The sequence below is a fragment of the Pavona decussata genome, unplaced genomic scaffold, assembly GCF_977016875.1.
Source record: "Pavona decussata unplaced genomic scaffold, jaPavDecu1.1 SCAFFOLD_141, whole genome shotgun sequence".
Taxonomy (NCBI): Eukaryota; Metazoa; Cnidaria; class Anthozoa; order Scleractinia; family Agariciidae; genus Pavona; species Pavona decussata.
Window position 1 is genome coordinate 1,343,158 of NW_028145554.1, and position 24,343 is coordinate 1,367,500.

The following is a 24,343-nucleotide window of genomic DNA, read 5'->3' on the forward strand; positions in this document are numbered from 1 at the left end:
TAACTGGGTTAAAATAGTCTAAACTGTGTAGTCCTCCAGGCGAAGTAAAGCTGTCATATATCTGTGAGTTGGCCCATACAGATAAATGGCTCCATTTTTAACAGAGAACTCAATAGATAATGAAATGTACGGTGGCCCACAGGGGCAAAACACAACTCAATTTCTCTACTGAAACACAATAATCTTTTCGAGAACACAACAAAATTTTCCAGAACACAAAAATCGTTTCCAAAACACAACGAAATTTTGTGACACACAACAATCTTTTTCAAAACACAACGAAATTTTCTGATACACAACAATCTTTTTCAAAACACAACGAAATTTTCTGATACACAACAATCTTTTTCAAAACACAACGAAATTTTCTGATACACAAAAGCGAACTGAAACACAACAAAATTTCAAGGTACTGGTAAATAACCCTGACGCTGAAAGCTACCGGAAACTGGGACTAGCCCGAGAGCTTCGCGCTCTGCTCTTGCCCGCCATGTTTTGTCATAGTTGTGGTGGTTGGAGAAGGGCAGATCACAAGTTTTGCCCAAAGTGCGGTATAAGTTTATCTTCATCTTCATCTTCAGCTAGTCAAGTGTCCACTTTCAAGCACTTTCTATCTCAAAAGTCGAAAGAGAGGCAAACCACCTTTAATTCCAAGTCCAAGAAAGCGAAGATGGACGAATTTGCAACCATAACCATCGGAATTGGTTCTGCATCGAGTGGCGTTTTCAAGCCCGTGAGAGGCAAGTCCCTTCCCCTAAAAGTCAAGAAACATGTCTCAGCCGAGACCATACTTGACGAAGCCTTGAAGAAACGAGGTTCTTACGACCGTACTTTCAGAAATGACAAGACTTATAAACTGTGCTTCCCGGATGGAAGCGAAGTGACCACTCTTCCTGGAACAAAAGAGCCTTTTACATTGGAAAAGAAGACCTAGAAGAAGACTTAGAAGAAGACCTAGGGAAGACTTATGCACGCATTACGTTGTTTTTATGCCCATTAGAAGATGCTTCGGACTCTGAACCCGAGCGGGCTTGCACGTCAGAATTAGAGAGCTTAAGTGATGAATGGTTGAATGACGTAGACCTAACTAATGATGACGCCGATTTATTCCCAGCATTTGACATTTTTCAGCGCTCTCCTATCACTGCATCCAGCACCACGGCTTGTGCCACAACCGGTGGATCTTTTACGTTTACAACTTCCACTGGAATCCAGTGCAGTTCTTCTGGTATGTGTTCCTAAGTGTTGAACTTGTCCATGCATATCATGTTTTCATTTCATTTTGTAGATTTGTCACCTCTTGGTGTATAAGCTTTATGGTTATTTGATCGGATTGCGTGTATAATTTATGACACTTTCATATTAACGTTCCCTTGAGCCCTCGAGCTCTGTATTCATTTCTGTATTTCAATTAAAGGAAATAATATGCTGTTGAGTTTATTTAATACTTCATTTTGTTGTCACTGAAGTGTCCTCTAAGTTAGGTTTCTTTCTGCTTGCCATCTTTCCCACCCAGATTAGATGTAAATGACGGTCACGTTTAAATAAATATTGCTGCTTTTGTAGGTTCTGTCCCTGTGAAGGTAAGTCAAAGTATTGGATCAGGTACCAGAGCAGATGATATCCCTAGTGTTAAATCAAATGCCAACCAAGTGTGCTGCTCACTGTGATGCTGGCCAAGCTGCCATATCAGATAGTAATGATGGTTTTATCTCTGATGATGTCAGTGAACATGCCTCCTCAAGTGGATGCCCTGTTTCTGTTGGTGTAAGTCCGCTTAGTGATGTAAATGTAATGAGTGATTTTGATAATGGTATGCGCTAATAGAATATTCTTTGCCACAAAAAAATAATGCTTGGTAACCCATATTTATACACTGTGTGGCTACATTCTGTTGTTTAATATTTACCGTGTTTATGTAGATTAGTTACTGGTTACTAACCCATTTGCTTATAATTGAATCTTGTGTTTGTTTGTTTTTTTTTTTTTCAGGTACTGCTCCTGTATTAGTCAAGGATGTGCTTGTACACCGATTCCAAGTTCTCAAAGACTTAATAGAAGAATTCAAAGCTTTGGACATCCCTTCCTGCAGTTATCACCTAAATCTAGTTATAATTAATGAGCGTGGTGAGATTGAGGAAGGGAGAGGTCTTGGTGTAGTGCGAGAAGTAATCACAATGTTTTGGCACCAATTTTTTATGTCTTTGTCAACTGGTGCAACTGAAAAAGTGCCATCAGTGAGGCATGATTACCAGCACCAAGAATGGGAAGCCATAGGTAAAATATTGGTATATGGGTATTGTGAAATTAAGTATTTCCCAGTAACTCTTTCAGGTGTTTTCAAGGGGAGTTGTTTGTTTGAGGAAAAGGATATTTCTCACAGTTTTCTTCTTGAAGCATTTTCCTTATACATAAGCAAAGATGAAGCAGAAACATTAAAACAATGTAAGGAGGGCAAGTTAGAAGCTAATGATGATGATGTACTTGAAGTACTAAGTAGCTATAAATGCTACAAAAACCCAACAAAGGAGAATATAGAACTTATTATCACCCAACTAGCTCATCAAGAACTAGTACAGAAGCCCAAGTATATTTCAAATTGTTGGAAACCAATTATTTCTTCTCTTAAGAGTTTTTCACAGTTCAAATCGCTAGACTCTATGACAGAAATGTATGAGACAAAGAAGCCTACAGGAAAAAAGGCTATCAAGTTATTAGCGGCAAACCCGCAAAACGAGTCCGAACGGAACAGTTTTGATCACTTGAAGCGTTACATAAAATCTCTTGGTGAGGTTGCTTTGAAAGCATTTCTTCAGTTTACCACAGGTAGTGATGTAATTGCAGTGACCGAAATAACTGTTTCCTTTTAATTCACTTGATGGGGCACATCGCAGCCCCTAGCACGTACTTGCGGACCTGTTTTGGAAGTACCTACAACTTATCAGTCCTATAATGAGCTAGCAGAGGAATTTGCAAATTTGATTCCAAATAAAGAAGCGTGGGGCTTTACAATAGTTTGAGCCTTTCATATACATGATGATCCAGTTATTTGTTTAGAGTCTGCACCTGTGCACTTAATAATGATGATAGCATAGTTGATATTTCAGGTAATTGTTGAGGACCATTAGTACAAGTTAATACAAGTATGTAAAACATCCAGTATTACAACTAAGATAAGAATACTTTCAATTGTTGACCCTTTAAGTCCCAGGAGTGACCAATATAAAAATTCTCCCCAGAATATTCAATACTTGTTCAATGGAGAAGGTTATGAGAATGAGTAAAATAGTGATCACACGATCTTTTAATAAATTCTCCATCTATGCTATAAGAAAATGCATGGAGATCAGCAAGATAGTGTTTGTATGTGGATTCTGGGGCTTGAAGGATTAAGATTGTTGACATTCTCATAAATCATCAAACAAAGATATTGTTGCATCTCATTCCCTAATAAGGGGGTTTTCATTTGTTATGACCAGGTGGTCTGTAAAATTATTGGGCGTTTTAGGTTTTTGGGGGAAGCCCTGTTGGGGGTTAGTCTGTTTGTTTGTTTTGGCGGGCCTAAGAAATAACAATAATTATTGTTCGGAAGAGATAACAACAGATTTTGCCAACCCTTCTCCCCTGGTCATTTGTAATGAAAGTCCCTGTGTTGGTATTGTTTTGGTTCTTATTTCATTGCTGGATATCATTGCTTCAGTAAGATCACAGAAAGAAAGCAAATTCCCAAGTTGCTCATTTACTTGAATCTTGATGACATTGTCTAGTTGAAATTTACTGATCATGTTCTTGTTCCTATGAGTACTTCCAAGAAAACAACACTTGCTGTCAAAAGACAACTGCTTTTTGAGATGTACTTGTAACCACTGATGATGGATAATTATATTAGAAGATTTTATCATTGATTCTGATGAGTACCTTTTTAGTTTTATTTGCACAGTAGTGAAATGGATAATACAAGGCATTAATCAGTCACGGTTATATGGTCATGGGTGTAATGGGCCTATATCAAAGTAAACACTTAATGTTTGACCCTGCCCCTACTGATATCGCACAGCTCTTTCTTGTTCGTTAAACATCACCTATGTTAGCTATTTCAAGAAGTTCTTTATACAGAGAGAGCCCCTCTTCAATACTGTGGGGTAGCTGCAACTCAGTGTTTTCTAGTACATATTCAAAGTACTCTTCGTAGATGCTTTTCTCCTTATCATAGGTAAGGTTTTCCCCCATAGATTGGATTTCATCATCCAAGATCGGGTGAAGTAGACCATCTACTCCTCCATGCAGCTCTGGGAGAAAGAATAGTTCATCCGGTCTCCCACTGATAGTGTCATGCCTAGAGCCTCTTATTAAATGTGTGTTCCAGTGTTCTTTAACTTGGTCCAGGTCATCTTGAATTAATTCAGCAAAGCAGAACCAGAGGCATGCCATTTGGATCTCATCTCCAGGGTTAAAGACTTCCTGTTCCATAAGGTTTTTAAAGAAGTTAATCCACCAATCAGACCTGTTTCTTCTGTAAAACGCCCACCAGCCCTCAATCCTTTGGTTGGCCGGAGATGACCCATACTTGTGCGCTTCTGCATCTTGTTGAAATGTACATTGCATCGCTGCCATTACACTGTTCCACAGTCAGTCCTCAGTTTCACTGGACGGCCCTCTAGCTCTGCAACACAGTTCAAAATTTCTGGATGGTTGTTTGACCTTGTGACTGTTAGCCACATTATTTTTCGACTCCAGCCATCAATACACCCATGTATTGGAAATCCGTAAGGTTTTAATTTATCGTATCCGTCCATATGCCATGTGTAGTTTGGACCAGACGAGAAGTAACTTCCTCTTTTAAGGCTTTTTTGGCTTTCTCTGTTCACATCCTTCTGGATCCAATTCCCTCATAAGTTCAGCTACGACATGTCTAGGAACTTGAATATTTTTTAGTCGTAGGGTATGCCACATACTTCTATATCCACCTTGGCAGCCTGGGCCACTAAGCTCATTCATGATTTGCTCCCGGACAACGTCCATGTCAAAGGATGGCAATCTTCTCCTTAAGTTCAATTGCTTCAACCTATTTTTCAATGTTCGTACACACATAGTAATGCCATGAAACTTCGCTAAAAATTCAGTGATAACTTCATACGTATATCCTCTTGAAAAGTAATATGAAATTATGCTTTTCTCTTCTGAATGATCGCTTACTGAACTTGAAGAAGCCATTTCAGATCAACATGAACGGTACAAAAATGGCGCCTTTGCAGTAACGTTGACCAGAGCTAGTCATAGGTTCCTGTCGCTTTCAGCGTCAGCGTTAGTTACCAGTACCTTGAAATTTTGTCGTGTTTCACTTAATTTTGTTGTGTTTCAGTTTGCCTTTGTGTATCAGAAAATTTTGTGTTTTGAAAAAGATTGTTGTGTGTCACAAAATTTTGTTGTGTTTTGAAAAAGATTTTTGTGTTCTGGAAAATTTTGTTGTGTTTTAAAAAAGGTTGTTGTGTTTTGGAAAATTTTGTTGTGTTCTCGAAAAGATTGTTGTGTTTCAGAAGAGAAATTGAGTTGTATATGAAAGAAATGTGATGGTATATTTCCAGCCTGGTGAATGAATGAGAATGATGATTATTCTAGAAAGTGACGCAGGCATACTCGGAAAAAAGAAATCTGAGTGCTCCTATCAGGAGTCGAACCTAAGACCTTCCGATTACTAGTTCGGATGCTCTACCACTGAGCTACAGGAGACTCGTGGGAGCTAAGGCCATTAAACCTAGTTTAATGGCCTTAGCTCCCACGAGTCTCCTGTAGCTCAGTGGTAGAGCATCCGAACTAGTAATCGGAAGGTCTTAGGTTCGACTCTTGATAGGAGCACTCGGATTTCTTTTTTTCCGAGTATGCCTGCGTCACTTTCTAGAATAATCATCATTCTCAGAAATTGAGTTGTGTTTTGCCCCTGTGGGCCACCGTAGAAATGAGATGACGAGTAGTGAAATTATATCCTACTATATTTACGTTTGGCAAGTTTATACAAATAATAATCTCTTTGTAATAGAGAATTCAATAAATGATTGAATGACTTTTATTGTCTTGTTCTTTTGCCTGCCTTCCATGAGCTCCCAGTGGTAGCCAAAATGTTTGTCGCTTCCGTTAGATGTCCTACTTGTCAGCACCCGAATGATTTCGATTTTCGCTTTTGCCATCGGTGCAGCTACAACCGAAAGATCTTAAAGGCAACTACAATTGGAGAGGTTTCTGTGGACCTAGATGCTATTGATGCGCGAATCCAGCAGCTTTTAAACTATGACAAAGCTACTAATTATGCGAAACAAAAAGATTCACTTCAAAAGGAGCTCGAGAGTTTACTTTCCGCCCTGCCAGGCTATGTCACACTTGCCACTGTCACCCCGCGCGACCTGTGTCGTTTTCTAGCTTATAAAGATAAACATGGAAAAACGCAGGTCCACCGTAATAGCTGTAGTTTCCTGGGTCAACCGGGAAAACAGTACTGTGGTTGTCCTACTAGACTATCTTACAAAACGGTAGATTCCTACATTGGGAAGTTGAGATCAATTTTTCATGCAAATGGTAGGAATGGTGAGTGGGACAGGCGGCTCGGACTGGGCAACCCCGCCGCAGATAAGCTTGTTAAGGATTATCTCCGACTGGTCACAGCTGAACAACTACAGGCAAGGGTGACTCCTAAGCAGGCAACACCTTTCTTCGAGGACAAGCTCACGCGACTGGCAGAACACCTGCAAAGATGCCTGGGAAATGCGAAAACCAATATTGAGCGCTTTATTGTTGCGCGTGATCAGGCATATTTCAAAACAGCATTCTTTAGTGGCGACCGACCCGGGTGACTTAGGCCAAGTCAAAACGCCGGAAATTCTAAGATTTCCAAACGATGATAGGTTTTTGTTTAACCATATTTGGGGGAAAACACTTGGAGACGGTGATCAGAATGTGTTTGGAATTCGGAGAAATCCGCAAACAGCAATTTGCCCTATTAGAGGGATAGAACTGTACATGGATGTCGCGAGACAGATTGGCATCAACCTTACCACCAGCTATTTGTCTCGCCCTACGACCACCGATAATGGCGTAAGGGATGCACCCTTAACTTCTGCCACAGCTGAGGCCCGTCTAAACTATATCTAGAAGAAATGAAAGCTGACGAGGGAGAAACACTACATGGTTTTCGATCAGGTGGTGCAATCACCTTGGCACTGACGGGTTCGGATTTCTCAGAAATAATGGAGCACATTGGCTGGGCGCGACACCACACGGCATTATACTATTTACAATTGGCTAAAGTCTTGAACCCGAGCGGGGCCTCAGCCAGTTTGGTGCAAACATCTGTAAGCGAAGTTGCTACTCCCTGGAAAGATACAAACGAGCTTAAACGGTTTGTCTGTGCGTTCCCTGGTAGCACCTCACAGAAAAGATCTCATCCTGTAGAAAATGACTCGTAACTCTAATAATAGGATATGCCCAAAGATTTATCAAAACCTGTAATACTGAACTAATTTTTTAGGAGATACACCACTTTTTTTTTCTTTTGGAGTATATGGAGAATGGGTAATGGAGAATGGGGAACTCCAAAAGGGGGATTGGTGAAGGACTGATTGCTATTTTTCGTAGAGTTTTTCCTCCCTGAAAAGGGAGACAGATGGCGAGGGAGCGCTGGTCAATCATTATTTCCATACCTCTATTTCAACTGAGTATGAATGGGAGTGTCAGGAAATAGAATACTATTCATAACACTCCTAATCATATGTAAATTTGAAATATGCTCCAATAATGCGGCTAGTTAGGCCAAATGAGAATATCTTCGTGATGATTACGTAATGATTACGTAAGAGCAGTTTCATAAATAGCGAGCGGACTGTCAACTCCACTCACACTCAGTTTTTCCAGCGGAACGAGGGGAAGGGAACGGCCCACCTTCCCACCCCATCGCTCGGGTCGCACCGCTACTGCCCCTCCCTAAGCCAATCTGTTCCAGCTTGGCTTCGGCCGCTGGTCAATCATTCTTTCAATAACTCTATTTCAACTGAGTATGAATGGGAGTGTTAGGAAATAGAATACTATTTAACCATCAATGGCACCCCCAAAAACCAAGTTGCAACCTCTTAATCCCTGGGGATATTTATTGACTCAAACCTTACCTGGGGGAACCATATCGATAAGCTGGCTACAAAAGACTGCCTTTGGTATTGCAGCAGTCAAACGGGTTAGACAATTTGTTCCCTCGTCAAAGTTGCATCATATTTACAAGGCTCTAATTAAACCCCATTTCGATTACTGCAGCGTTGTCTGGCAAAACTGTGGCGTAAAATTAGCTGACAAACTTCAAAAGCTCCAAAATCGTGCAGAACGGTCCCTAACTTTCTCAAATTGTAGCGTCGATGCTTCTCAACTGTTTGAAAGATTAAACTGGGAAAATCTCAGCACTCAGCGTGACATACAAAAAGCCATAATGGTTTTTAAGTCTGTTAATAACCTTGCTCCAAAATACCTAGGGTCCAAATTTACAAGTCGATCCATGACTACTCCTTATACTTTCGGAGATTCTGAAAATAAACTAGCCATTCCACTCCCACGTACAAAACTACCTTCGATATATTTTTAACTACAGTGGTGCTGTCCTATGGAATAGCCTTCCTCAAAACTTAAGGCAAGCAGAATCTCTGATTAATTTCAAAGCACCTTTACACAAACACTACGGGAAAAAATAAGGAACGGCATTCATGGAAAACAGGTTTTCATTAGGATAAGTAATTTTTAACTTTGTAATTGGCATAGTATTTATGTGATGTATTTTAGACTTAGATATTAACATTTCTGTACCCTTTTAGACCTGATGAATTTTCACCGTGTATAAATAAAGATTACATGACTTGATAAGAAAGCTTCAGGCTTATTTGTCAGTATACCATCAATCAGGGTCTCTTGTTATGGGCCCTTGGAAAACAATTGCGAAGAGCTCCAAATATACCACTACCACTAATTTATTTGGCGGTGAATAAATAATTGCACGAAAGTATTGCATATTCCAGTAAACGGGTCTTTATGAATGAGTGCTTAATAGAAAGTTTATAGAAAGTAAAAGTATTTTCCTTCAGACGTGACCCGAATTGATTTTGACGAGGCAAAAGTTAATTTCTAGGAAGCATATCTCAATGGAAGGAGCGCCACGTCTCTTTATTCATTCTTATATATCTTTGCTTTGAACCACCTAACCCTTTTTTTCCCAACAACACATATATGCGACGAAAACACCGTTCTTGTTTCTATGAATTGCTCCTTGTTTAACTTGAACTACAACGTCATGATAATGTGTGAATGGCACCGGCTGATGTATATTGCCATCACCAAATCCAGCCAAACGACTACGTCTCCCGATTTTTGCTACATATCACCATTCGTTTGGCAACAAAGTCCTAAATGCCAATTTTTCGGCCAAATAATAACACAAAAAATTACATTTATTTATCGTCAATTTTTAATCCAAATAGTTTGTTCAAAAATGAAAAGTCTCATTTACAGCAAACCTCAAGCTCAGACCTTGGCATCTGACTGGAAGTTTTCCTCTCAACGCTTTCCGAGGGCTACACTTCAGCCGTTTTATCAGACCCAGTCTTGCGTATTTCACGTTGCTTCGTTTATGGCCGAAAAGGAATTCTGGGTAATTCAGCCATAGCGCGAGCGTACAACTCCTGCCCTTTCCATTTCATAGTTTTTTTTATAAGTGTCGAGCCACCCAGTACTACCAGCAAAATTTCGTATCCAATGAATATTTTACTACTCCAAACTCGCCCAAATTGCCTTGGTAGGTCCTGGAATCCATTTACAAAACGGCCAGAGAGACAACTTCACTCGTGGGCCTCCGTGTCTGCTACACAGCATGTTTGGCGACTCAGTCAGCATGAAACCACCTCTCACCTCTGTTTTCTTTCAGAGGATTGCCTCTACCCACATTGCAGCTTAATGATGCCAGAATGGGGGCTTCTGCAGAGGAAAATGGCTCGAAAAACACTTATAAAGCGATGATTTTACCAGATTTGTGCTCGTGCACTCGCTCGAAACAAACAACAACCGTCACTTGCATCACGTGACAATTTAGTCTGAGCCCACAGTTTCTTAAGACCACAGATATTTTTACTTCATCTTCATTTATGGAGAAATTAAGTGGCTGAGACCATTTATTGCCAAAAAGTCATTGAGAAAAATAGCACACACCTTGTATTTAAAGGGTTAAAATCGAAACGCCATGCCCGACTTTTGGGCGGCAATTCCTCGAACAATTCTTAGGGAGATCCAAACACTTCTATTTTGAAAGATATGCGATGGTTCTTCTGTTATCTTGGCGATTAACATGAGAAAGATGTTTTGATCACTGAGATAAGAATTCTCGGAAAACTCCTCACACGCGGAATTTGATCCTTTGACCTCCTCTTTTCTGTTTCAGAAGGACCAAGAATTCCACCACAGTTAGGCGGATACCTGCAGACTCTTAATTATTTCAAGTATGCCTGTGTCACGTACCGAAAATATCCTTTACTTTAATCACCAGGCTAAAAAGACATAACAGCCAATTTCTTTTATTGCATGATCATGTCTTTTTTCGACTTTGTATACTTAACAAATCGAATGTCGTTTGGCGTTGTATGTACTCTTATCGACAATGATATTCGTCATCACAGTGGTCAAAATGTTGTGGACCAGTCCACAACAAATTTGACCACTGTGATGATGAATATCGTTGTCGATAAGAGTACAGACAACGCTAAACCACATTTGATTTGTTTTTTACCACAATATCAACGTCAAAGAAAATTTTTACAATAACTGTCAAAATTTCCGCGCGCTGATTGACGCGAGCAGCGTTCTGTAGGCTCTTATCGACAACGGAAAATTAGTCAATCAGATTGCGAGGATGTTTGTTATATGATGTGAGAATAGTTTAATGTTATAGCTCCCACTAGTCGCATATAACTCAGTAACAGATCACCGGGACAAGTAATCGGATGATCATTGGTTCGACTCCGTTCGGAGATCTCGGATTATTTTTCCTGATAAAAGCATTCTTCTCACTTCTAGATTATACGTAGAGTATTTTAATGCAACAGGTTTTAGAAGAGTTTCATGAGTTTTGCTGTTTCAAATGTCAGTTCTTATTAAAATTGTGAGCAACATTTCAGTTTTCGGTTACAAACGTGAGGCTCCTTTTCAAACAACACCAGCCTTACGAGTTTTGTTTACAGACAAAGAAGAAGAGTTATACTTACAGCCCCTTTAGCTGGGTATTGTTGTCAAAAACTCCTAAGGGAAGTTCCTTTAGCTGGTTGGTACTCAAGTTCCTACCGACAAATAATCACACCCTGATGGTGACTATCATTTGACCTATTTTTTCTTAGAATGTGTTGGAGGTTAGGTCATATTTGATGATCCGTTTTCTTAAAATTAAGCAGTTAAAAGGGAACAGTACGGAGAACCTAAGTAAAACTTTTTCCAGCGTGTCAATCTTATTTATGTCTCATTCATTTATCATATGCTAACGTTTCAGTTTTTTCCTGACATAGACAGTTTAAAAAAAAATTGATGGTAAGACTGCACATTTCAAAGCAATATAAGAGACTCAGTGAACAAACCCGCAGTTCAATTGCCTCGCCCCAACTTTCTCATAGACAGCTTTAGCTATAGTACCCCGGTCCTTTGGAACAGCTTACCCTCCGATTTGCGGAAAGCAGAATCACTAAATGATTTCTGTCATCAGCTATACTTTTGTACCCTCCTTTCATTCATGTAAAGCAGCCTTTTCGAGACAGTTTTCAATATCGGAGTAAATTTTTAAGATTGATTTTGTCAATTTTAATTTGTATTGACGAATTAACTATGTTTTTTAAGCTACTCCAGTCTAATATGAACTCCATTTGGTGTGAAAAACACCTGAGTCACTCCTACTTCCATACCTTTTAATACATTGTTTCCAAACGATCAAATACATTCTTTTAGTTGTCTTTTAAGGAAAGTAGTCCAAGGGAACAATTTTTACGTTATTTCGAAGTTGGCAAAACTGAGAACTCGTTTTCTGCTTCACTCCTGGCTTAACTCAAATTTCACTCTCCAGAATCTCTTGGGGGGGGTTCAAATGATCGTTTGGAGATGCCGTGGAAATCAAGTTAGTTATGGCTTTTGATTAGTAGCCAACATCTATACTCCGGATAATTTGACGACGCAGGTGTTCAAAAACTTTATTGAACGTTTTTACAACTGTGATGGGCCTATAGTTTCTTTTTTGTTTTTCTTTTTTTTCTTAAAGAGAAAAATCAAAGGAACCAATTCTTTGTACTTTTCTTTCTGCAAACAAACCGGCTTTTTTCTGATTAACTCAAATTTTCTAACCCACTCCGAAAACTATTGGGTGGCTTAAAGGATCGTTCAAAGAGACCGTGGAAATCAAGTAACTAAGGATTTGCTATTTATACTTAAAGAGGGCCTACGGTTTTTGGTAAAACTGTTGGGTCGATGAACGAATGTACACCAAATGCCAGGTAATTTCCAGGATTTTTTGGAAGGTTTAATGTTAGTTGTCATAAAGGTTCACCGGCACAGTACACTAAATTTAATATGAGTTTACACTGAGTATAAATAAGCCACAAAATTGAGGAAGATTTGTAGTATACTAACTAAGAATCCACGAGCGCGCGTTAAATATGAGATGACAGATAGCCAACGAGGCGTGAAGCTTTGATAATTGCATATCCAACAAGCGCGAGTGGAATAACTGTTTTTATAAAAAAAAAAAAAAAAAAAAAATCAATCAACTAATATTACTAGATAGATCTTGCCGATTTCGCAAGAACAACCAGAAGACAATTTACCACTATTTTTAGTAAACAGAACTTCTTTTGAGTGAAACAATAGAGAACAATAGCGGCAACGTAATGACGTCATGAAATCCACGATAGCCACGCCCGGGAAATTTAAAAGCGAAACATGATAGGAAGCAATCATATCTAATTTTAAGCACACTTGAATGTTATTTCTACTTCTTAAAATTAAAATTTAGAATTTAGACACTATTTCCAACAATTTACCGTCCATTTATTTTCGGAGCAGAGGTTCCCTTTAAGACGTGTCCGCGAACCGCAAGCTCGACAAAAACTAGTACCAGTCATTTGGATATAACATACTGGGAAATAACGTCGGGCAGATTTCCTAAGGTCTTGAAACCAAGGAACAAAGGACACAGTTAAACTGAGTCCCGGATACTAACAAGCACATTGGAATGCAAAGAGGTCCCATTGCAGACAATGCGGAAGCCATTCTCGAGAATGCCTGGAAAGGAAAAACAGCATTGAATTCAAGCCCTTCCGGCTTAATAGTATTTGGTCAACAGCAAGGACGTCTAGAGTCGCCCACCAGAATTGCCTCGGACGAATAATCGATATCCGGGACAACAAGCGTGAAAACACAGTGGAAATCGCGATAAAAAAAATGAAGCGAAGAAGAGGCCAAATACAATTATACGCATAGGAAGGCCATATCAAGTGGCGGTAACGATGCCTCGCCAGCACCCTTTAAAATGGTGGTAGTGTCTTTCGCAACTTTAGGGCGAACAGGGTCTCCCTACGGTTCTAGAAAAAGGCCTCGAAGCTTCAGATCATCTAAGGAATCTGCCCCGACCGTTATTTCATCTTGTGTGGCTGCGTACTCGTCTTCCTTCACGTGGCTCTCATTTCGTGCAAGACGAACCAAAAACTCAATTGCTTCATATCTATCCAACATCAAGTATCGCAGCCGGGCGACTTGTGTACGGACGCAACGCCGCAAGCTCTCCAATGTATTCAGCTCTTCCAAAGATTCAATCTTGCGTTAAATCACCTTAAATCGCCTTAGCACGAGCAGAGCAACAGCCCATAAATAAAAGCTGACAGTGGCAAATACGGGATCGTAAAAAGCATTCTTTTTGTACCATTTTTTGTTTTGTCGTTATTTATTTGATGCGCCACCTGAAAACTAGCCCGCAACATAGACCTGACTTCTAACGTCATTCGCTACTGAACAGCGGAAGTAAGTATTCACGGGCTCTTAACCAGCGGCACGCTACAGAAAAATACCCTGCAACACTTTAGTTGTCTTCTTCGGAGGTATACCCTCATAATCCGTCAACCGTGATCTAAGCCGAGCAGCCTTCTCCGGAGGAGCACCAGATAAAATTATCCTGCGGCACTGAGCTCTCGGCCGGAGCTGTCTTCACCAGTGGAATTTCTTAATAACTTGTAAACATCGTCTCGCATTTCAAGCAGCTTTACGGCACAATACTTAAAACTAACGTGCAGCATAAGGCTGCCTGAACCGAGGACGCAACGGAAACGCGAAAGAACATTCTCCCTCGGCTCCTCCTTCATTGGTGGTATACCAAAGAACAAACCCTTGCAATGGTAAATTGCCTTCACCGATGGTATCCACATAAACCCATTGCATTATTCGAAATCGAGAGTCATCTCTGGTGGAATACCACAAAAACTACCCAGTGGTACCTAAACGCCCTCACCGGAGGTATCCCAACATAAGACATGTCAAATATAAAGTATTCTCAACGGTTTCTAGTTGCCCGGCGGTCGGCACGCCAAAGTGGTGGAAAATTATGAATACAAAAGCTAAAAACATGAGCAGTCAACGGATATAATGCCAAATGAAAAATTCTCCCGATATGTAGAGCCAAGTGAACGGAAATAAACCCAACATGTCGAGTGAACCAAAATAACAGGGCCAAATAAGCGAAAAACAAGCCACTGACAAGAAAGCCGCAACTGTAATAATACAAACTGGAAAAAAACTGTGCCACGGACAGCGCGGAATGCTCCAGCAAAGAAAAGAATAACAACACGTCGAGAAGAGAAAGTGCTAGAACCGGACGACATGAAAACAAGACTGCAAAACTACGCGACACTAAGAAAAAAAAAACTAAACCCTTACGAGTGAAAAGAGACTAACTTAAGAAATACGCGAACTTAAGCGTGAAAGCAAAACCTAGTGGTGACTAAGAAACATAAACCGGAATAAGCCCTAAGTGACTAAATTAAAAAAAAATTACGGAAATTGCCAGTGGAGTGCCTCATCCAACGAGTACCTGGCCGGCTCTGGTTCCAATGCTGGCGACGGAGATAGATTGCTGGTGGAGGTTCTGGATTTTCAACAGCAGGTTCTACAGCAGGAGCAGCGTCAAGAGCGGGTGTGGGCGAGGAAGAACAAGGTCAGCCATAACGCTTGTGTCGGTTGACAAGCACTGGCACTGTATCGTGAAGTTGACTGCCGTCACGGAGTTCCGATTAGGTGACCACGTTTCAGGTGTGACAGCTGTTTCTTGAATTCTTTCAAGTTTGGACGCATCCGATGGTTTACTATCCTGCTAAACTACCGAGCAATAGGTCATGTAGGCTTGGGATAGCGAATCTTTGACTGACCACATGATTAAACATTGTCTTTGGAAACAACAATATTGATAGAGACAAGTATAGTCTCCCTCAACATATCAAGTAAGATAGCGGCAACTCCAAAGCCTCGGCTAAACGATCAGACATTTTTTTTCTTTCTAAAGTTAGGTCAAACGCGGAGCTTCACATGAACTTAATTCATGTTTTAAAATTAGTTGAATATCGTTCGATTCATGTAAAATACGGTGTTTGAGTTCGACTGATTATATTTGGATCGGCTGAACCGCACCAGGCGTAAAGAACGGCTAAAGATTGACCCTGGGTCAAACGCCCATCTTCACATGAGCCGAACCTAATGCATGAATTACTTTAATGTCTTTCTAAATAAAACAGTGCTAGTGCAGAGCTGAAAAATGACCCAACTTCGAATTTTGTTTTTTCTCCTAATTCAAAACAAAACTAGGCCACAGATCAAACACGAAAAACGTTTCCCTTCAAGATCGTATCACTTAATTCTCAATAATAATAATCTTTAATTCGTGTATTCGTTTTGTTGTGTTCTATGGATAGCTAATCGAAACGGATAAATTAAAATTAAACATGCAAAATGTTTTGAAGAAACTCTTTTATTGCATTATTTAATTCTATTTTTTTTTTGGCTAATAAACGTATATTTTCATTTTTTTTTCATTTTGGTTATTTTCTGATAATTATCTTTGAGATGTAAATCTTGATCGCTTTACTTTTTAATTGGTCTTGCGGCTAAGTTCGGCTGAATTACGTTCGACGGTTTGCTCGACCGGACGAACTTAATTTTGGTCAAGCTTAACCGTAATTAGGTTCAACTCATGTGAAGTAATGCTGCCCAAACAACGCATTGCCGCTGAAATTGTGAATTGAGCAGTTAACGCAAATTCCGAGTATTTTGCCTTTATGGCCCAGAAAAGCAATGTAGTGGCTAAACGACAGAACATTTGTTTGTGACTCCAAATATTGGATCAAAATGCCTCACCTAGATCAAACATTCAAAAGCGTTAAATAATGCAAAGTTTAGAGATGCGGCTAAACAGTGAAACATTTTTCTTTTTCAACAAGATGAAGAAAGATAGAAGAAAATGTGCAGTAATTAGTCTTTTAGTTGGTATTAAGAAAAACACACTAAATAACATGTGTCATTTGATTCGGGGAATAAAGGTAAAGAGATGAAGTACTATTTCAATACAAAGGATTTTTTATAGCTGTCGATTGTGAGTTAAAGTTGCTTCAAATGCCAGTTGTCATTAAAATTGAAGGCTATTTTCCAGTTTAAAATTAAACATTGTTTCATCGAATTGTGGATACACATGGGAGGTTTTTAGATAGCAAGAGAAACATAAGAGTTCTCTTGGAGGAACCCTAGCGTCTCTCGAAGTTTTGTTTTAGAGACCAAGAATAAGAGTTTAACTTACAGAGAAAGCAGCTGGGTATTCTTATCAAAAACTCCTTTGGGCAGTTCTTTTAGTTGATTGTTACCCAGGTACCTACCAACAAATAACCATACTCGGATGGTGACTGTCACGTGACATATATATTTCATATTTAGTTTAATGTTTAGGATATTACTTATCGAGGGTTATCAGAAAAAAACTCATCATCTTTTTTAAATTGTATGTTCGATTCTTGTCTTGAAGATTAAAAGCTTGTCAAAGATATTTCTAAGGACGATCCCGCTGATAATGCAAATATTTTCTGTTTTATAGTAATCCTTATGTAGTTTTCCGCACATGATCTTTCAGTTGCTCTGTTTAGTCAATAATTTTCCATTTTTGTTTGGTTCTAAAGCACCACCGATGAGTTTCTACTGTTATCTTACCTGAATATCATATTTTGTTATGTTATATCTTCCGGGCACTCACTTCCCTATTTAAGCAAATTACTCAGAAATGGTGGGGACCTTTACTCCTGGTTTAATAAAAGTGAGTAATTACTCTCGCCTTTTGGCTTGAGCGAGATTTAGATTAAATTATTCTCAGCAACGAGGTGTCAGTATTAATTTACGTTGTATTGTCAGCCATATCTTTTTCTGTATTTCATATCGTAGGATTCATCGAATTTTCTGACCATGCCTTTCAAAGTGGTGAATGTCATAATGGAATCGCACATTCAATCATTAAGATTTCATGTCGATCATTCGCAGTCATTTTATCGAGAGAATTGGCCTTTGTTATGAAATATCCTTTGGACAACAATCTCGTCTCAATCCTTTCATTTTCAGCAGACACAAAATTCTGTACACGAAATTCCCATTTCGTATAGCAAATAAACAAATGTCATCTACGACTATGAGTATTAGGCCCGGTTTAAACGTCGCATTTCACATGTGCCGAATTTAATACCTATTTGGGTCGACTCAAATTATTAAATTCGACATTTGATTTAGACGTCGAATTTAAACAAAGGTTTTGTAAGTTTCGTTCCCACGCCTTTTTTTGCTTCGAGTATTTTTCTGAGCTATTTCAAATTTAGCGGATAATGGAAGCTTTTCGCCTTGCCTTTGCTTATATATTCCTCAGCTCATTCAAGTGAACAGAAAAAGAAGCTCAAGAAAATTAAGGCATGGGTCTCTAGTTACTTACTCAAAAAATCAAGGGGGTGGTCAATCTTCTAAAGATTTAGCTGTAACGTCATAAGACTTTGGCAGCATAAAATGCTTACAAATGTCAACATATTGACATACACAACTTATGCAAATTAGGTCACGTGACCTGTTGCGGCCGAAACATTTATTAAAACATTTGAGCAAAAATGGCACCACTTTTTATTGCCTCCTGGAGGCTGCCGGTAGTTTTAAAACTTTGCCACTGTTAGGCACTTCATTTCTGTGCTCGGGCTTTTTGAATATTCCTTTAATTTTGAACATAAACGGCATTCTTTAATAGTGCCCAGTCCCTCCAAAGTAAAATTGGCCGTTTATTTTCAAAATTGAGGGAATATTTAAAAAGGCCCGGGCACAGAAATGAAGTGACTAGCAGTGGTAAAGTTTTAAAACTACAGGCAGCACCCTGGAGGCAATAAAAAGTGGTGCCATTTTTGCTCAAAAGTTTTCTTGAATTTTGCATCCGTGAAAGGTCACGTGACCTAATTTGCATAATTTTTTTATGTCAATATGCTAACATTTGTAAACATATTATGCTGCCAAAGTCTTACGACGTTACAGCTAAATCTTCAGAAGATAGACCACCCCCTTCTCTTTTGAGTAAATAACTAGAGACCCATGCCTTAATTTTCTTGAGAGACTCGTTTCGCAAATGGCGTTAAACTACGTTCTGGCAAGGAGAAGACTGCTTCTGGGGGTTTCTCTCGTTTTGCTGTTGCTGTTTTAGGCAAGAAACATCACACGTGTCCCAAGATCTCGTCTTCGATCTTGTCGTCGATTAAGCTGAAATACTGAGCATTTCATCCAAAATGAAATAACGCATTTTAAACATGTGTATTTGGTGGACTGGAATGCTTAGCAAGATCAATCGTCCAATCAGAAAAGGACAATATCAGCGGGACGGTTTGTGGCTGGCACGTATGGATCTTGCTACGCATTCCATCCGCCCGAATACTGTGGGATTTTGATGTTCTTCGAGGACTAGCTCCTGGCCGTTTGGATGGATTTTCGATTGGAAGGTACGAGAAGAATTGTGAATCTTTTGACCTTTATGCTGTGAAGTTTGAAAGCGGAGCGATGCGTTTTTTGGGGGAAAAACCGCTCCGGCGCTGGAACCCTTTCAAAACAAGGATTCCTCCCTTCTCCTTCTTATATATGGAACAGTCAACGGCGAACTCAAACTCCTTCAAAATCGCTCAAAAAACCGCTTTTGAGGTAAAAGGACGACTATATATACCACAGATAAGGTAATTCAACGTTTATTTATCATTCATTTATATACATAGTTAGCGATATATCGCTATAGGTGAAGCAAACGGTAAATCTAGTGCATTTACTATATCATAACAATCGGCTACACAGACACATTGTGTGGGCCCCCTATGGTTAGGCAACGTTTTTCAAATGGGACAAATTCTTATCGACTTTCAAACGGAATTACCCAGAAATAGCCACGGTTGATACTTGACTTAACGGCCGCTAAATTATAAGTGGAACTGTCATCGATACAAGGCGAAGCAGGTATTCAGCAAGTTTGATTTATGACTCAGTTGTGGTCATAAGATTTCTTCTTCTTCTTCTTCTTCTTCTTCTTCTTCTTCTTCTTCTTCGAGTTCACTTGCCATTTTCTTCCTCGGGCAAAACTTACTAAGATATTTTTTTTAAATTTAGCTATTTTAATCTCGTATTTATTTTAATCTCGTATTTAACAGTGCTACCGAAAAGTTTAATTTTCCTAGAGAATACTATAATAAACGTGAGCCAATCTAAACTTCGAACGGATCAGTACTTTTAGACCAATCAGAATGCTTAGAGCTCGATAAAAGATAGATAGATAGATAGCAGTTTATTGTGAAAATACGCTTAGCTTTTGTGAGACCAGCAAGCTAGGCTCACCAGCTAGTTTACAGGTATTTCACACTAAAAGATTAAAATAACTAACACAAATTAAAAAACATCAAATGGCATACTAGGTAAAATTTAAATTTCTAATACAAACTAATCATCATACGTAAAACAAAAATTTACAATAAAGAAATAAATGGATATAAAAAACTACAATAATTCGTATTGTGTGAAAAGCTCACTCGATCATAGTAGACCTTCCAGATCTAGTGTTCTGATACTGTTTTTAAAAGCCTTGTAAGTAGTCACTGTTCTGCTTGAGTCAGGTAATGAGTTCCAGAGTTTTGGTGCCGTAAACCTCCACGATTTAAGGCCATAAGTTGTAGTGCTGGCCTTTGGTCGCTTTAAAATGTCACTTCCTCTTAGATTGTATTTATTATTTCTAAGACCGATCAGTTCTTTTATGCTTTTTGGTGCATGTTTAGTTGATGCCGCATACTGACATCTGATGCCCAAAGAACGCATTATCGCTGAAATTGTGACGTGACTATTTCAACGCAAATTTATTTACGAATCCGTTTCTGATTGATTACCTTTTTCTGCTCAGAAAACTTTGTCTGTCAGAAGTGGCTAAACGAGCAAACATTTGTTTGAGAAGCAAAATGTTGGATTAAAATGTTACACCTAGATCAAACATGCAAAAGCATCGAAATGCAAAGTTGAGGGAGGCTTAACAGAGAAAAATTTTCTTCCAACGCGATGTTTGACAGAGATGTGTAATCGTTTAGCCGGTGTTTAACAAACCACACAAAATAATATGTGTCATTTGATTCAGCGAAAAAAGGCAAAGAGGTGAAGGAGTATTTTAATACGAAGGATTTTTCTATAGTTGTCAGTTGTGAGTTAAAGTGGTTTAAACTGCCAGTTGTCAGTAAAATTGAAGGCTACTTTCTAGTTTACCGTTTAAGCATTATTTCATCGATTTCATGGATTCATATGGGAAGTTTTTTCGAGAGTAAATGAAACTTAAGGGTTCTCCTGGAGCGTCTCTGGCGTCTCGAGGTTTGTTTTAGAGACCAAAAAGAAAAGTAATACTTACAAGAACTGCAGCTGGGTATTATTATCAAAAACTCCTTTGGGAAGTTCCTTCAGCTGGTTGTTAATGAAGTTCCTACCAACAGATAATCATACCAGGATGGCTACTATCATGTGAAATATATCTAATATTTAGTTTAAAATGTAGTCGATACTATAACTTTTTGAAGGTTATTAGAAAAAAAATCTTTTTAAAAAGATATATTCGGTCCTTTTCTTGAAAAATGAAAGGTCGCCAAAGATATTTCTCAGGAATATCCTGCCGATAAGGGAAATATTTTCTTTTAATCGTAATCCCTGTGCAATTTTGGTAACGTGGCTATTCTCCATCTGTTCTAACCGAAACTCTTTCAATTGCTTTGGTAAGTAAAAAAAAAATTCTAGTTTTTTTTTTTCGTTTTAAAGCATGCCCCAAGTAAACTGATAACCTAAGGGGACGACAGCTCAAGACGAGCTCGCTAAATTATGCATGTCTTTCGATTTAGTGCGAAAAAGTAGAGACAAACATAATTGTAAAAAAGAAGAAAGGGATAAAAAAGGAGAATATAACAAAGACGATTTGAATAACATAAGAATAAGAATAAAAAGATTTAAAAAACGTTAAAAACAATTAACGTCATGGGTAAGGCCCAGGGGCCAACGCGATTGGGACCATATCCATTACGAGATAGACATAAAGTAGGGAGCCAAAGTTAGTATTTTTAACAATTTTTGCAGTAAATGTAATCGGCTTAAACTGCTGTTCACGTACTGCAACTAAGTACTTGAGTAAAAGGTGAAGATGGTCTGGGTATATTATGAATTTTTAATTTGTGGGCATGTTATAAGTAGTAATAGTCATGAATGGGATGTCGGTGAAAAAAAAATGAATGTGGTATGCATTCTCACAACTCACGAGCGTAGTTTGATTCAGTCGTGAAATCACTGACGGCGAGAGTTGATGGTGTGGTTGAGTCGGTTAATTCCCTCAAAGCAAGTTTGGAGTTTTCCCAAAAAGACATCGAGGAACTTAAGCCCTTTGCGTCTAAGCTTGAGGAAGCCAAGGACGAGATCGATCAGTTAAATTCAGACCTGGCTCAACAAGAGCTAAAAGCGGAGTATCTAGAAAACCAGTCGAGGAGAAATAATATCCGTATTAAAGGAATTGCCGAAGGTGAAAAGGAGAATTGGGATGAAGTTGAATCGAAAGTTAAACATGCCATCAAAGCTAAACTTGATTTGGATGTCGACATTGAGAGAGCTCATCGTGTGGAGCGACGGAAGAAGAGAGGCAGTGCCAACGCAAATGAGCCACGCACAATAGTGTGCCGTCTTCGCGACTGGAAGCAACGTGAGCAAGTTCTAAGAAAAGCTCGGAAAGAAAAGCCCGTTGGATTACACATCAGTGAGGATATCGCGTTTGCAACTCTGAAAAAGCGGGAGGCTCACCTTGAGAAGTTTAAAGCTGCTAAGCAGGCGGGTAAAATTGCATATTTTGTACTCGATCGCTTAGTCATTCGAGATAAATCATATGACTAGTTTATCATCCATGCCATTTTATAATTTGGACGATGATGAATTTCGGCTAACTCTCATTGAATTTATGAATGGCGGTACCATCAATTTTGATCCTGATAGATTAGCTCAGTTAAAGTTTAATCCTTTGTTATGTGAATCCTATAAAAATTTCAGTCTTTGTAAAGACAATGATCCAGATATGAATTTTTATTTAAAAAACAATAGCTGTGAATACTATACTGAAGATAGCTTCAAAAACATGTTAGCCGAAAACCAAAGTCGCCTAAATTTAAAATGCAGTACCCTTGAATCTAGCCTTTCGTTCCTCCATATGAACATTCGTAGTTTAAATAATAAATTTGATAAGCTTACAAATTTCCTAGGCCAACTTGTAGTGAAATTTCCTATCATTGGGATTTCTGAGACTTGGCTTGATGATTGTTATCATTTTTCCGATATAGCGGGTTACAATTTTTTGCATAAACCTAGAGTTGATCGCATTGGTGGAGGTGTTGGCCTTTACATTTGTGAGCATTTAAATTACAAAGAACGTCATGATCTAGCATTCCCTGGGGACAAATCTGCTGAATCCTTGTTTGTTGAAATTAATAGGACAAAAGTAAAGAACATAATTGTCGGCATTATCTATCGACCACCCGACTCGAAGTTATATGAATTTCTGTCTGACTTGGATCTAGTACTTGGGAAAATTTCCAAGGAAAATAAGCTTGTATTTTTAATGGGTGACTGGAATTTAAATCTAATTAACCATTATTGTCATAAAGCGACAAGTGATTTCTTAGATTTGTTGTACTCTAGGATGTTTTTTCCACTAACAACACGTCCCACTAGAATTACGGCGAACAAAGCTTCGTTAATAGATAATATTTTCACGAACGATCCACTTCGTCCCTCAATAAGCGGTCTTTTTCTCAATGACATATCTGACCATTTACCGATATTTTCACTTATTTTGTATAATAATACTACCAGTGATAAGAATAAATGCGTATTTTTTCGTGAAAAAAATGCGCATAATCTAAGTGTATTTAAAGACGAGTTAGGTAAGATAAACTGGACTGAAATGCCTGGTTTAAATGATCCTTCCTGCGCTTATGAACTCTTTGTTGGAAAGTATACTACAGTTTATGATAAATGTTTTCCACTCAAAAAAATGAAAGCGAAACGGTTCAATCTTCGTAAGCCTTGGTTTACTAAAGGACTGGCTAAATCCATAAGGAAGAAAAATATGTTATATCAGTCTTTTCTTAATAACCCTAACTCTTCCAATGAAAATGCATATAAGTCGTACAAAAACAAACTTACTCATTCTCTTCGAGTTGCTAAACGTTTATATTATGAAAAACAAATTGAAAAATTAAAATCAAATGTCAAGGCTACCTGGAAAGTTCTAAATGAAATTCTTAGTAGAAATAAAGGAAAGCGTAGCTTGCCATCTATATTTAGGGCAGATTCTCGAGAAATTTCCAATCCAAAAGATATAGCTAATTTCTTTTGTAAATATTTTACTAATATTGGCCCCAATTTAGCTAGCAAAATTCCTGTATCAGAAAAGTTGCACAATTCTTTTTTACCTCCAAAACTAGTTAATTCAATATTTCTAGATGCTGTAAATGAGCAAGAAATTATTGAAATATGTAGCACTTGTCGTTCAGGTACTGATGTAGGTTATGACAACATTTCTATGAACCTAATTAAAGAATCTATCGATTTAATTATTTCACCTCTTACATGCATAATTAACTTATCCATCACTTCTGGAATTGTACCAAAACAATTAAAAATTGCTCGAGTTATTCCTTTATTTAAATCTGGTGAG

At 38.6% G+C, this 24,343-nt stretch overlaps 1 protein-coding gene and 1 pseudogene across 2 annotated transcripts; both read left to right on the forward strand.

The window, feature by feature from the left end:
- Window positions 1-273: 273 nt before the first annotated feature.
- On the forward strand, window positions 274-3,020 carry LOC146466764 (uncharacterized; annotated as a pseudogene). The gene is made up of 3 exons (XR_014867927.1): window positions 274-1,228; window positions 1,567-1,813; window positions 1,993-3,020. The product of XR_014867927.1 is annotated as an uncharacterized LOC146466764 (transcript).
- A 4,128-nt stretch (window positions 3,021-7,148) lies between these two features.
- Window positions 7,149-23,261, forward strand: LOC146466765 (uncharacterized). Its single transcript, XM_085126909.1, has 3 exons — window positions 7,149-7,343; window positions 15,104-15,250; window positions 21,910-23,261. The coding sequence occupies exons 1-3, from the start codon at window positions 7,149-7,151 to the stop codon at window positions 22,522-22,524; spliced, it is 957 nt and encodes a 318-aa protein (XP_084983035.1). The 3' UTR covers window positions 22,525-23,261.
- Window positions 23,262-24,343: the final 1,082 nt, after the last annotated feature.

Excerpts from the sequence above, each read along its gene's own strand:
- LOC146466765 (XM_085126909.1), top strand. The coding sequence starts at position 7,149 with ATGAAAGCTGACGAGGGAGAAACACTACATGGTTTTCGATCAGGTGGT. Across the intron at positions 7,344-15,103 it reads CCAGTTTGGTGCAAACATCT|TGGAGTGCCTCATCCAACGA; the intron begins GTAAGCGAAGTT and ends GGAAATTGCCAG. Across the intron at positions 15,251-21,909 it reads TGTGGGCGAGGAAGAACAAG|TTTGATTCAGTCGTGAAATC; the intron begins GTCAGCCATAAC and ends TCACGAGCGTAG.